The 15,757-nt window shown below is 42.2% G+C and overlaps 1 protein-coding gene across 1 annotated transcript in view; it reads left to right on the top strand.

The window, feature by feature from the left end:
• LOC309700530 (NACHT, LRR and PYD domains-containing protein 12-like) overlaps positions 1 to 15,757 on the top strand; it is a 90,009-nt gene that overhangs the window by 29,727 nt on the left and 44,525 nt on the right. Inside the window, exon 11 of the mRNA XM_082524117.1 lies at positions 2,107 to 2,283. Within this exon, the coding sequence (XP_082380243.1) occupies positions 2,107 to 2,283 (177 nt within the window). The remainder of the gene's footprint in view (positions 1 to 2,106; positions 2,284 to 15,757) is intronic.

The following is a 15,757-nucleotide window of genomic DNA, read 5'->3' as shown; positions in this document are numbered from 1 at the left end:
ATCACGCTCCAAAGCCCTATAGGTGGGAAAATGTACCATGTCGACCAATCAAAAATGATATGGAAACATGACATTTGGTTGTTTAGCAAAAGGGGGAAGTTTTAGGAGTGACCGGCAAGAGAGAGCGAGTGAGCGAAAGAGAGAGAGAGTTTTGATACGTGAGAGATTTGTGACGTTTACCGTGTTTGGTCTCAAGTTAGTTTGTTGTCTTGTGTATTTAGTGTGTAGCTGTTGTTTTGTTTTGTGTGTCAGTTCTACTAGTGATCGTCACAGTTGCTGCCTTAAAGCCAACAAAGGCAGATTGCAGTGTAAACGCCGAGTGACACACCTGCTGTCAGACCTGCAGGTTTATCCCTGTGCTGTTCTCATATGTGTTAGAGTGACACAAACTATTGTTTGACACCTGATTGTTCTGTAAATAGTTTGAAATGATTATATGAAAAACGTCTGAGCCTTGGCTGCATTTTTTGGTAAATAGTACCATATAACTTTGTTGTTTGCAAAACGTGTGCGTATTTTTAAAAATGTACAATCTCTATTTGCATTTCAAGTTATGAAGATGATTCGTTAAACATGTGTGTGGTTTTTACAGTCAAAATATCACTTTCTACTTGTATTTTAAATTTTGTCTGAATTTAGATAAATTGTGCTGATACAGTTGGTCAAAATGAGAAAATAACAGATTGGCAAGATAAACTGTTTTTAAAGGTAAAATATAGAGGCCACATCAAAAGTAGTCAAGAAGGGTTAAAGGCTAAAAGCAAAGTTGTCACTGTTGGGTCTGTGTTTCCACAAGCCCCGCTAATTCTAGAGACTTATTCATCATGAAGAAAACAAGACAGTCGATCGATCAATTATTTGCGAAAGGGAGGCCTCGTCTGTGTCCACCACGAAAATGACCACAGATCTGACCTCCTCCTGCTACCTTTTATTGGGAGACAGTTCACACAAAACACATCAGAACAAAGCCACGCCCCCTTTGTTCTAAGACAAAGCATTTTATGTATATGTGTGAACTTCTGTAAGAGTGTGTGTGTGTGTGTGTGTGTGTGTGTGTGTGTGTGTGTGTGTGTGTGTGTGTGTGTGTGTCAGACCTCCTGCTGACCAAAGGGTCGTAAACCCAGGAAGTTTACATCAAAAGAAACAGATCTTCCAGATAGGATGTATCTACAATAAAACCTCCCCCAGCACAGAGTGGTTGGAGAGGTGGCCAGGATCAAAGGAATGGCTTTGATCCTACTGCTTGAACTAAGACTGTACAAATTTAAGAAACACAATGGCAACATTCAACAATTAGACTTAACAGTCACCAAGTACTGTTTATATTTGTGTGTATTGCTGCAGCTTTTTTGAGTATTAATTTGGTGCCTTTGTGTGAAATAATGGTATTGTGAGTGATCCATATAGTCACAAAGAATAGCCACTTGTTTCTGTGCTACCAAAGTTCCCCGGCTTTCATTCAAAATGTGTTTATCGTCAGCACCTGCACATTAAACTACTTAAACATTATAAATGTCTTCAAGCTCACACTGAGGCCTGTGGGGTACTATCAGCCACTGAGACAGTACACACATTTATATGTGTTTGTATATGAATATTTCATACTTTAAGACTGCCTGTTTATTTAAGGGAGATGAACAAAATACATTGGAATTGTACAAAATAATATCATGGATGATAAATTAAATAGATTTTAAGTAGATGCTTGTGCATTCTTAAAGTCTTATATGTTGAACTGAACTATGTGATCTGTTCAAAGCCTTAATCTTAATTTGAAGTGAAATGTGCATTTTGAGTTTATACACTATGTATATAAGGCGACCGTTTCCTTTTGCAGTATTTTTGTGTGGTGTACTTTTCTATGTCTTAACAAAAGGGGAACAAAGGTGTTTAAGTTCACCTAGGATGATGTGTTTTAATTTTCACATGGTCTTGCTTGAATTTGACCCTGACAAAGGCGTATGAACTCTGTCAGCTGTTTGGAGTTTCCATTTTCTAAACTTCTACATTCTGAACCTTCTTCAGCTCTGAACAGATGATGAAACACTGAATGATTTCAAGCTCACACTTTGTCTAATAAACTTACATCTTTCATTCTTTATACAGATTGGAGAGCTGTGGTTTGTCAGAGATCAGCTGTGATTATCTGGCAGCAGCACTGAAGTCCAACCCCTCCCATCTGAGACAGCTGGACCTGAGCTCCAACTACAAGCTGCAGGATTCAGGAGTGAAGCATCTGTGTGGTTTCCTGGAGAGTCCAGGATGTGGACTTGAAACTCTGAGGTCAGTCAGCATGTTTTAGTTGTGCTGAGATGAATATGATGTGAAAGTTGTGCTGACACTAAACTGCAGACATCAGGCTGATATTATACTGATCCACACTGAGGATCTTCATGGTAAAGTCTGTTTTCTTCTTCTCTGGTTTAGTCCATTGACTGCAGCAGAACAATGTTCACATTTCAAACCTTCAAAGAAGAAGAAAAATCCTCCACTGGATAATTCACTGTGAAACTCTCCAAGTCTTCATTCCACCTTAAAGTCTGTCTGACACTGAAATCCAAAGCAAAATGTGCGTTTGCTTTACAGACAGCAGTCCAACACAAACATACACACATCATCCAAAACACAGTCCAACATCCAAATCTCCTCCACTGCCAGCATGAATGATGGGAAAGAGAAGGAGGAACACTCTGACATTCAGGGTTAGAATGAGTTTCATGAAGCAGACTGTGAAGATCAAAGCTGCATTAGAAAGCTTACATGAATGAATGAGTGGACAGAAGTGGACAGAGATCATCTGAAGCACTTCAAAGGCTTTAAATCAGCACATTTCTCTTTATTCTTTATCAACTCTGTTAGTTTCTCTCAGTTTTCTGTGGAATGAAGCTAACAGCAGGCTAATAAGATGCTGACCAATAGGTTTCTATTAAAGGTTGTAATTTGTATATGAAAAAGTGCTTTGGCTCAGCAGGGATCAGCTTACAGGTAGAATACAGCTGCTGGATGGGATTAGCATGTCATAGCTATCTACCAAACTGCTAACTGGGGGATTTCAGGCCATCTATGGATCATTTTTGCTAACTGTTTATTCAGCTTAGGCTCACAGGGCTGCAGCCTGTGCCCTAGCTGTCATAGGGCAAGAGGCGTGGTCCACCTGCACAGGTGAGCAGTCCATCACAGGGCCAACAGAGAGAGACAGAGAAGCACTCTCTCACATCCACACCTACAGCCAATTTAGAAGCACCAATGAACCTAAGCAGCATTTCATTGGACTGTGGGAGAACATCCAACCTCCACAGAAAGGCCAACAAGCTTCAACCTACAACCTTCTTGCTTTAAGGCACTAGTGCGAACCACTTTTCCCCATTTCAGCCCAAATCCTGCATCTTCCTGTTTCTGACTCCAGGCCAGCTCCACTAACACTTTCTCATCAGACACTGCCACCTAGTGGAGGAAGTCTTAGTTCCATTTGAAGCTTCAGATGACAGTTAGTTCCTTTACAAAGAGGTGGAGGTGGTGGGGCCACAGCACCATCATCACTGAGTGCCATAGGACACTTAACCTTTGTTTCCATATGCTGGGAACTTCCTGTTGTTCCAAGGAGGACTGGAAAATGTGTGAAAACCTCCCAGTCAGTTCCTCACAGCACACTTCAATCATTTCCCTCCCACAGCATCAGGACCAGGGCTTTTTCTCTCTTTGGTCCCACTAAGAGATTTCCACACAAACACCTCATCAGTGGGACTCTCAGAGCTACCAGCCCTTTGCTACAATCACAAAGCTCTTCATTGAAATCAATGATATCAAAGCTGGAATCAAATGAGTCCAAGTCTTCTGCTGATTCAGCATCACATTCATCTTTGCTCCTTGTTCTGCATCCCCACCATGGACTTCATTCCTTTCCAAGCCAGCCTTGAGTGTCCTTTATTCAGCTCATCCTCTGCTTTACTTTTACACCTGATTTTAGCTGCTTTATCTCTCTTTCAACAAGTTTCTGTGCCTCAATCTTTTTCTTCTCTCCCTCATAACAAGACAGCTTCTTCTGCCTGAGAACATGTTGGAGTGATTTACTAATCCAGGGCTGCTTATTGGGGAAAATACTTCCTGTTTCCAAAGTAATCCCCATTTTTCCCAGAAAGAAATGTAAGTAGAAATCGATGATCTAAGTGAGAACATGAGCTGTTAAAACGTCCCAGTGGGTGCAGTCAAAGCAGTCCCTCAGTCCCAGTATAGAGTCTTTGGTCCAGACTGGAACAACTGTGTGCCCAGTTTGAGCTCTCTCCAGTGCTGTGACCTGACAGACCCAGAGGGGCCATCACATCACATTTAGAAGCTCCCCTAATGGAGCCACAACACATGTCCAACACTTAGTCTGTCTTGTTGGACCAACTGGAAGAAATGATTCAAGGACTTAGTCACAGAACAGAGATTCAAATCTCCAAAATCCAACTGGCTGCATCAGGACATATAGTCTGAAACTCTGCACAGTTTCCTGTTTGAAGCTGCTTCCTGTTGGCTTCAGCTGTTTGGAGTTTCCATTTTCTAAACTTCTACATTCTGAACCTTCTTCAGCTCTGAACAGATGATGAAACACTGAATGATTTCAAGCTCACACTTTGTCTAATAAACTTACATCTTTCATTCTTTATACAGATTGAGTGTCTGTGGTTTGTCAGAGATCAGCTGTGATTATCTGGCAGCAGCACTGAAGTCCAACCCCTCCCATCTGAGACAGCTGGAGCTACAACTTAACAACCTGAAGTATCCAGATGTGAAGCAGCTGTCTGATCTTCAGCAGAGTCCAGACTACAGACTGGAGACTCTGAGGTCAGTAGAGTGATGGAGTGAGTGGGTGGTGCTGTCAGCAATATTGTACTAAACACAGTCAGTATGAAACAAAGATCCAGTGTTTCCTGTAAAGCTGCAGCTTCTCAGTGAAGCTGTGAGAGGAGAATGGTGACAGGCTTCAGGATTGGACACAAACACTTCCTGTTTCTGACCTTTATGGTCACCATGGTAACAGCTGACACGCTCTGATCAAACGCTGTCAACAGCCAATCAGCTCTCTGAACAAAGCAGCACGCAGACCAATGACTGCATTCATTTCCAAGTTTAAAGCAGTGAAGAACACAGTCTGTAGGTGAGGAAGAATTTAGTGAGAGCAGATGTTTGGATGGAATTCCTCCAGTTAACAGCTGGAACCGTCCATCTGGATTGTTGGGCTTGTTGTTGGGGTTCCTACAGAGCTCAGAGTGGACACACCAAGGTTCTTCTAATGAATGAAAGTCCAAACTCAAACTAGGAGGGAAAAACATTTTCATCAACTTCAATAAAAATCCAAAGATTAGAAAAAGTGAAGCAACAATGAGTCCTAGTACAGTCCCAGCACTGAAGTCCCTGCTGCTCTTTATACTGGATGTGCTGCATCACTGACTGACAGCTGATGAAGAGTCTCTGGAAACACTCGTTTATCTCCTCTGCTCTTCCTTCTTCTCTCTGCAGGTGGTGATGATGGTAAACAGGACGGTGTGTGTGCTGAGAGAGGAGGAGCTGTGTCCTGATGATCCAGAGAGGTTGAAGCAGCAGCAGCTTGTGTGTAGAGACGCTCTGACTGGGCCATGTTACTGGGAGGTGGAGAGGAGAGCTTCATCCAGCAGTGACTGACAGAGGAATGAGAAGAAGTGCAGATGACTGTCAGTGCTGCAGAGTGAACTGCTCTGAGAACAGCTCCACTGTCAGACACAATGTAGAGTCCAGCATCATCCCTGTGTGTCCCTCTGGATCTGACAGAGGATCATCAGTGTATCTGGACTGCTCTGCTGCTGCTCTGTCCTTCTACAGTCTCTGCACAGTCTCTGCACAGTCTCTGTCTGACTCTGGCTACATTTTTGGCATTTATATTCTTGGTTGCTCTCTTTATATTTTTCACATGCAAAATGTGCCCATCTTTGGCAAGATTCACACTGCACCTGGAAAGGAAAAATAAATGGCTCATATTCTGTTTGGTGAATACTATTACTCAACATTTTAATTATGATTGGCAAGTAATGATACTAAGACTTATGTGTTTTTTTTGTTTTGTTTTGTTTTACCATTTCAATCATGCTGCGGTCAGCGTTAGCATCTAACATGGAGAAAACAATGCAGTAGTCCTCAGCGTTCCCTGAAACACAATCATAGTTAGGTTTTAATCAAACATTATTTATTGAATAATTAAAAAATAATAGTACATTTTTTCCAAATATACTTCCTGGAAAATTAGTCTAAATTAGACTTTGAGAAGGGTCTTATCTGAAAGTGTTTGAAGAGCACTATTTGTACTGTGCTGTTTGAAAAGCACTATTTAAATTGGAAGTACGCACTAACGTGATAAGGACTTTACTGGACTTACCTCGATTTTCAAGTAGGGTGCAAGCTATCTGCATTCGCTCCAGCACAACTGGCTCTGTAGTGGTTGACACCTCACTGACCTCTCCAAAATCAAGGTAGTGTTCTGCAAACTGTGAGATTGATCATAATTAGAATGTAAAGTCTTAATTAGGTAAAGGATAGGATAATTATAAGCCACAAGGCTTCAGCCTATTCCTTTTTCAGTTACTGTATGATTAAGTACTTCTATGTAAAATGATCATCTTTGTTGTTGTTGACCGAAATAACTTTCACTTCACTTAAATTCACTTAAAGTCTTAATTCTAGCTAACAAGAAACTGAATCATTTGAATAAGGGTTTACCTTTAACAGTAAAACTCCACAACTGTTGGAATCCTGTCGCTTGTTGTGTTGCATAGTCTGTAACTGCCACTCCATGGTGTCTTCATGCCCTCTCATCCTCAGAAAATTCCTAGTTGAACAAAAGTGTTTGTAATGAAACAAGATTTTTTTTTTTTTTAATCTAAGAATAACACCTCAGTATCATACATACCTCCAGTTGCGCAGAATTTTCCTGTCATAAACACCTTCATTCCCATGGGGTCTATGAGCAGTATTTTCTGTGCAGAAATGTTGACAATCTAAAGAAAAAGTTAAATTAAAAATTACAATTGTTTGTGCCACTGAAAACTTATTTAAAAATAACACTTTGTGCAAGAAACTGCTTCACAACAAATTATGCAAATTAATAACAAAATGAACACATACCACAAGAATCCAGTGTGTACCAAAGTTCACAGGGCACAGCCACGTCTTCAACTGGGAACTTCATCTGTGGGATTGGAAGTGCAGAGTAATTTGGATTTACTTAGGTACCATGCGTCTCAGGGTGTTTTCAAATATAGTCTTCTTTAAAGGAACCGAACTCTTTCCTCAGCAACAGAAAGGAGTCAACTGTTTGGACCACTTCTGAGCTTTCAACATACCAATTGAGGCATCTGAACTGCCCAGAAAACAACGAGCTTGCAACTACTGAACAGAGCAGGTGTGCAGCATTCTGCACAAGTATAGAAAAATGTTATAGAACAGTAAATAGGGTTTTTTTTTTTTCAAAATTAGTAGGTAAATGACATTTCTTACTTTCCTTTCGTCTGTCAATAACACGGTGCAGATATGCATCAATGACCTGTTTTGAAAAATCTGAGTTTATACAACAACAGCAACAATTTTTGAAGTAACTGCTTGAGTGCTGTACACAAAAACATCTAAAGGAATATAATTGCTGATAAAGGTTCTTTCTGCATATACTGAAACTGGGTATTATGATCTCACAGATGTCACAACATCTGTGTTGTGGTTGATAACATTTTTTCCTGTTGAAGTGAATGGGTGAAACCTTATCAGAGTTTTGCTATATAAACCCCCCGACCTACCCGCACATTTTAAACTATTAATGGTCTCTGCACTGCAAATGCTTCAGAAGGAGCAGAACCTCGAAATCAGACTCAATAATGATAAGTTCTCTTACCTCATCAGAAAGCCACCGTGACCCCTGCAGTGTTCGAAAAGAGGAATCCAATAACTTGTATGGTCCAACAGCTGCCTCCAAGCGCCCAGTATCCTTTGCACGCCATAGCCTCTTTACTAAAAGAAAAATATGATAAGTTAGCTCAGGCATGCATGAGATTTGTAGTGGATAAGCTTGGTAAAGGCCAACGGGCCACAACAGGAAAAAAGTCAATACAATAGGCATGCATTTACACGCAGAGAAATAGGAAAGGTACAGCGGGTGGGCAAAATAGAAAATTACTGACAGGCAGATCCATTTCCAGACTTCCACAAGCTCAGTGCACGTTGCATGTTTCTTTATATCCAATATGAGTTGAAGACTTCAAAATGCAAACAAAGTCATGCAACAGTCAATTAAGTTGCAACGCCAAACTGGCAACAAATGACCAACTGGTCAAAAAGAGTTGTTCACTATGTCACCTTCATTTTCTAAGCTTTGTTTCCGGGAGGGAAGTTCTTGTTCACGCGTTTCTGGTCCTGGAACACAATTAAACTCCTTGTGTCAGCCGTTTTGGGTGCATAATGAATCCTCTGGACTTTGCTGGCACTGAGGGTTAGCAGTAGGATGGCAGGGAGGCATCTTCAGGTCTGTGCTGCTGTTCACCGTCTGACTGCGAGTTGGGTATTTTTAATTGTCACTGATATTTACATGGTGGCTTCTTCTGTATGGCTTGATATGGTCAATGCTGTAGTGATTTCTTAAAGTTGCTCCTTCCGTGTTTTTTTAATCTCACACATTTGCCAGCGATGTCTTGAATGGTGTAGGGTCCTGAAAAATCTGGATCAAGTCTTCCTCCCTTCCTTCCACGTTTCATGTTCAAGAGAAGAACTTCATCTCCAACGCTGTACACAAGGTTTCTGTACTTCTGGACTCGTCTAGCATAAGCTTATGCATAAGCATAAGATTGTACTTAAACTGAAATATGACACCTACTCAGTGATTTACAACATAGAGGTAGGTTGTTTCCTCTTAAACATTTTAACCGCTTTCCTTACAAAATGAACTGGAAACCTATAAGTTCAGTCTCTGAGGTGCTCTGCGATTTCTCTCAGGGTAATGTCTTCCTGTTTGGTCAGAGTCCATAGTGCTCTGTGTGGAAAGTTCAGGTGTTTGAACATTGGTGGTTTCACGTAAACCCTGAACCTCAGGTGGTGAAGCGAGGGCAAACTCTTCTGAATCTTGAAGTGTAGATGTGTCCTCTCAGGTTGCTCTGGAACTACGTGACATTCTGCATCTAGAATCTGATCAACATGTCTACGCCAGACTAAGTTGGCTCCAACATTTATGGTGTATATCAGCGGTCCGGTCCGTGAACGAATCGTGCCAGAATGCCATTTCTGACTTGTGTCTCTGTAGTCTCTGGCGAGAACTCTTTGTCCAACATTGAAGAACCTGGTTTTGTTTCTTGTTGCTTCCACCATGGAAGACTGTTTATCTTGGACATCCTTGCGAATGTCTGGTTTCAGCAAATCTAGATGTGATCTCAGATCTCATCCCATGAAGAGCATTGCAGGTGTGTGTCCAGTTGTTGCATGAGTGGTAAGACAGTAAAAAAATTGTCAATTTTCTGTTGTAGCGGTTTCCCCTCTGTGCGACTGGCTGGTTCAGCTTTGTTGCAGGATGATGGGGAGCTGAAGTGATATGTCGTATGCCGTTGCTCCTAAGGAAACACTGGAACTCCTCTCCAGTAAACTGATGACCATTGTCACTTACGAGCTGTTGTGGCGGACCTGTGCGTGCAAACGGTGACCAAAGACTATTGATCGTGCTGGCAGCTGTTGCTTGCTTTACGGGGAAGATTTCTGGCCACTTTGAGTGGGCATCAACCACAACCAGGAACATTTGGTCCATAAATGGGCCAGCATAGTCTATATGAATGCGTTGCCATGGAGCAGATGGCCACTCCCACGCGTGTACAGGTGCTGTTTGAGGCTGGCGCAGCGTCTGCTGGCAAACAATGCAGGATTTAGCCATATTCTCCATTTCACAATCAGTGCCTGGCCACCAAACATAGCTTCTAGCAAGACCTTTCATCTTAACACCCAAATGTCCATCGTGCAGTGAGTCCAGTACCTTTGTACGTAGTTTGGGTGGCAGATGACACGAGTTCCCCACATCCTTGGCAAACGGATAGTTGGTCTTTGTGGGTGGAGTACGCAGAGAACTGAGTGTCACTACAGGACGGCCAACCATTCACAGTAAGATCGTTTGACAAGATTGTGTTTTGGCTCGTTTCTCTTTTCACCTGAGCACTTGTGACAGGTAGGGGTTCCATTTGTGTAACATGAAACACAGTAGCTGGAGCAGTCATTTCTTCGGTGGGTTGCATGTGTGGAAGACGTGAAAGTCCATCTGCATTTCCATGTAGCTTTGTCCCTTTGAACTCAATGGTGTAGGTGTGTGCACCCAGGAACAAAGCCCAAGCAAGCGTGCCGCAGCCATGGTTGGAATACCTTTCTGAGGGTTAAAGATGGACACCAGCGGTCGGTGGTCTGTGATCAGGGTGAAGTGTCGTCCATATAAATACTGATTAAACTTCTTCACTCCCCACACTAGACTGAGTGTTTCTCTGTCTATCTGCGTATAGTTGTGCTCGGCTGCATTTAGGGACCTTGAGGCAAAGGCAAGTAGTCGTTCGGATCTATCAGGCATTTTGTGAGATAGCACAGCACCAATGCCATATGGTGAGGCATCACAGGCGAGGCGAAGTGGTAGATTGGGGTCAAAGTGTGTCAGAACCTCCTCTGATGTAATGAGCTGCTTAACTTAACTAAATTAAATGCCTCTTCATAGTTTGTCCATTTCCATTTGACATTTTGTTGCAGCAGAGAGTTCAGCGGGTGCAGGACTGTTGAAAGGTTTGGTAGAAACTTGTGGTAATAATTAATTAAGCCCAAGAATGAACGTAGCTGACTCACATTTTTAGTGTCTGGTGCCTTCAGGACTGCTTCAACTTTGTCCTCGGTTTTGTGGAGCCCATGTCTGTCGATCTTGTGTCCACAATACTCAATGGCATCCTTGAAGAACTCACATTTGTTTTTGTTTGCTCTCAATCCATATTTTTCTAGCCTGGCCAGGACTGCTGTTAGGTTAGCCAGATGAGTCTGACCGGCTGGAGCAGCATCTAATAACCAACTCACAAAATAAAGAAAAATAAAAACAAACCAACAAACACAAAAACACCAGGCATCATGATACAGACTTATAATTTGCACCAATGTTTTTTCGAAATTCTATACACGAAAGTGAGCGCGAGAGCCCTCGGTGCGCCTGCTCGCTGCCAAAGTCAAAGTAAACTTTATTGTCATCTCCGCTACAGACAGTCCAGTATACAGAGATATGAGATGACGAGGCTCCAGTTACAGCAGTGCAAGTAAACAAACAATAAGAAGAGTAAGAAAATAAATATACACTTTAGGACCAGGGGTAAAGGATCAATAACAATTTAAATTTACAGTTTGAGGGGAGGGGGCCCCTGCTGCTTCCAAAAAGAGCACATTTCATTTATAATGTTGTAAATCCAAGTCCATTATGTATTCATGATTTGAATCCTTGGTTGTGTGAAATCTCAGAAATGCACCCTAGATGAAGTGAATCTGTGAACTAAGGTGTCGGTCTATTAGATCATGTTGTGGTGATCCTTGTGTTGGGGGATTTGTGTTCATACTGGAGTGCAAAATTAAAACCAATGGAAGATGGACAAGAAAAGTTCAAAGCCATCATGGTGCTCAACTTAGAAAAAATAGAAAAGAAGAGGAGGAGAAACGAGCAAAAGATGCAGGTAAGCAGATGTGTGATTGGATAATGGCAGGTCATCCTGAAACTATCAGAATCAGAGTGAGTCAGAAATTATGTGGGTTACAGTTGCTCCAAGAAGAAATGGTAAAAAAACAAACAGTAACAGACTAAACTCCAAACAATACATTATGTTACAGATTTAAATATTAATTAGTCCTTGTCAATTGTTGATTTGTCCTGTTCTCATTGTATGACGAATTATGATGGCTGTTTGGTAGCCGTGTGTGTAAGGATTTGTGTCTGTGTGTGTGTGTGTGTGTGTGTGTGTGTGGGGGGGGCGCCAGAGGGATTGTTCGCCCAGGGTGCCAAACAGGCTAGGACCGCCACTGCCTGCAAATAAACAACATTGACATCAAAAGTTTTACATTTCCTAAATGTATCCCACAATCTGAATATAACACCCACTTCCCCACGTTTGATCCGCTGTGTTAAATATGATTAAGAACAGAATGCAATCATTTGCAAATCCTGTAAACCAGTATTTTAAACAAAGTGAGAAAATGAAACATTTAAAGAAAAATATTAGCCCATTTTGAATTTGATGGCAGCATCCTCTCTCCAAAAACTAAAGGCGTTACGATGTTTAGTGCTGGACCATGTTGGTTAATGTGTAAACTCAACAGTTTCCATTTTGATTAACCTGACCAACATCTAACATAGAACACCTTTGAAGTGGACCTCGCACCCTGTGGATAACTTCAAACACGTCGAGGTCTTCAGAGGCTGAACTTTGACCCAGCATCACAACGAGCGCCATAAACACTTGTTACGGTTATTAGAAGGAAGCCAGCCTTTAGACATCCCCACAATGACATCGTGACCAAGGGTCTGTTGCATGATTTTTAACATGGCTACAATGTGTCGTCTGCTGAGTCATCGTTTAATACAACAACGTACTGAAAGAGAGCATTCAGCATCTGACTGAGCTGGACTAACCTTCCCTTTCAAAAGTGAAAACTGCAACATAAAACTGGAATACAACCAACTTCTAATGAAATGTAACATTTTATAACATGAACACAGATTCCAGGTGAGCTGTGTCTTCCAGGACTGGATTTACCAGAACAGGTATGAGGACGGTGCCTGACGGGCATGTACGAGCTGGAGTGGATCCCAGCTAACACAGGGTGAGGAGACAGACGACCGTTCACGCTCACACTTATTCACCAGTTAACCTAACCCCACTACCTGAATGTCTGTGAACTGTGGGAGGAAGCCAGAGTCCCCTGAGAGGACCCACACAAACACGGGGAGAACATCCAACCTCCACAGAGACTCTCTCTGCACTAAAAGCACAAAATAAAAACCACACCGTCATGTAATTCAAGAAACTGGTCTTAGAAAACAGTTAATCTAATATGTCCACATGGAGCCCGTGTTAAGGTCCGTACTGGGCTTCAGAACATCAAGTGAACAATGTCAGATGGGACCTGGGTGCGTTGTCTCCTGATAGAAAGTGCTGAGGATCAGAAGGACTCAGGGACAACACGATATCTGTCCAGCAGAGGGCGGCATTATTCCAAACGGCTCATCGAACTATTAAACAAATGCACAGACTGCACAAACACAATGACTGCAACTCACAACGAATTACACCAATTACTACACCAAACTACAACATCGGCCTATGGCATCAATTAGTGCATAAAGCATACATCAAGTTACAGCCAAAAATGCATCAAAATGACTCAAGCTGGGGTCAACAGGTTTCCCCTCATGCTCACCCGACCTTTCTGCTCATCAGGTGCAGTGAACAGATGAGTGCAACCACATTTATCGCCTAACACGCCCACGAGTCACGCCTCACACCCGTGCACCAATACAAGGTGTGCATTTAAACCAACCCTCTTAATCCAAAAGGAGGAGTGGAGGACGCGCTTTTGATTCTACTTCACCTGATTGTCAAACATGTAGAGAGTAAAGGACTTCAGTTCATCGATTTCTCTGCTGCTTTCAATAACACAGCCCCAGATTTGAATCAAAAGACTTTTAGAACAGTTTGAAATCCGGACAAACCTGAGCAAGTGCAGTCATATAAATATCTTGGGGCCATTGAGTCTGTTTTATCATGAGAATGATGCAGGACAAAGTCTTATGAAAGCAGCTTTGTCCCTGCTGCCGTCACTAAACTTAATAACTAATAACTGTTTTTCTGATTTGATTAATCGCGTCTACTTTCCAAATATGTGTCTGTCAGGTTTAAATCGATGTGTGTGTTTGTGAAGGGATGACAAATGCTATTATTTTTCTGTAAAGCAAATTTACGTAAAAGTAAAGTAACCTTGATATGTCAGGATGTAGATGTCCCACCCAAAAACGTCATCAGCCCTGAAACATCGGTACTGTTCCAGGCAGCATTGCTGTCCACACGTCCATCAGAGTGTTAGAGGCGGCTGTCACGGATGTTGCAGTCTGCTCTCTGTTTCCATGAAACAACCACACTTGAAATGATCATTAAAGCTACCTGTACTAAAGGAAGCTGAGAACATGGCAGACGTGGGACTGACTGTGATCAGACTGTGACGATTGTTCTTGAGCAGATCTACAGGTCAGCTGTTCCACATCATGTTTCTAGGATGGAGCCGTTTGGAATAATGCCGCCCTCTGCTGGACAGATATCGTGTTGTCCCTGAGTCCTTCTGATCCTCAGCACTTTCTATCAGGAGACAACGCACCCAGGTCCCATCTGACGTTGTTCACTTGATGTTCTGAAGCCCAGTACGGACCTTAACACGGGCTCCATGTGGACATATTAGATTAACTGTTTTTAAGACCAGTTTCTTGAATTACGTGACGGTGTGATTTTTATTTTGTGCTTTTAGTGCAGAGAGAGTCTCTGTGGAGGTTGGATGTTCTCCCCGTGTTTGTGTGGGTCCTCTCAGGGGACTCTGGCTTCCTCCCACAGTTCACACACATTCAGGTAGTGGGGTTAGGTTAACTGGTGAATAAGTGTGAGCGTGAACGGTGGTCTGTCTCCTCACCCTGTGTTAGCTGGGATCCACTCCAGCTCGTACATGCCCGTCAGGCACCGTCCTCATACCTGTTCTGGTAAATCCAGTCCTGGAAGACACAGCTCACCTGGAATCTGTGTTCATGTTATAAAATGTTACATTTCATTAGAAGTTGGTTGTATTCCAGTTTTATGTTGCAGTTTTCACTTTTGAAAGGGAAGGTTAGTCCAGCTCAGTCAGATGCTGAATGCTCTCTTTCAGTACGTTGTTGTATTAAACGATGACGCAGCAGACGACACATTGTAGCCATGTTAAAAATCATGCAACAGACCCTTGGTCACGATGTCGTTGTGGGGATGTCTAAAGGCTGGCTTCCTTCTAATAACCGTAACAAGTGTTTATGGCGCTCGTTGTGATGCTGGGTCAAAGTTCAGCCTCTGAAGACCTCGACGTGTTTGAAGTTATCCACAGGGTGCGAGGTCCACTTCAAAGGTGTTCTATGTTAGATGTTGGTCAGGTTAATCAAAATGGAAACTGTTGAGTTTACACATTAACCAACATGGTCCAGCACTAAACATCGTAAAGCCTTTAGTTTTTGGAGAGAGGATGCTGCCATCAAATTCAAAATGGGCTAATATTTTTCTTTAAATGTTTCATTTTCTCACTTTGTTTAAAATACTGGTTTACAGGATTTGCAAATGATTGCATTCTGTTCTTAATCATATTTAACACAGCGGATCAAACGTGGGGAAGTGGGTGTTATATTCAGATTGTGGGATACATTTAGGAAATGTAAAACTTTTGATGTCAATGTTGTTTATTTGCAGGGTTTAAAAATAAATGTGTTTATTGTTTGAAACTCATACTTGGCCTTCTACTCTTCATGGCTGCTTAACGAAGCTAACAGGGTGGACAGTCTGAGGAGCTGGGAAAGAAAAGCGTCTGAACTGCTTTAAATTTCTTGAAGACATTTTATCCAAGAAGTTTCTTCAGTTCTGAGAGAACGGCGCGGCGGTGGGTGTGGATAATTTTGCCGAAAGAAAACGGCGGAAGAGGGGCGGCTGAAGAG

The sequence above is a fragment of the Aulonocara stuartgranti genome, assembly GCF_965226115.1.
Source record: "Aulonocara stuartgranti genome assembly, chromosome: 3".
NCBI lineage: Eukaryota > Metazoa > Chordata > Actinopteri > Cichliformes > Cichlidae > Aulonocara > Aulonocara stuartgranti.
Note: the sequence above shows the minus strand (reverse complement) of the source record. Positions and strands in the feature narration are given on the sequence as shown.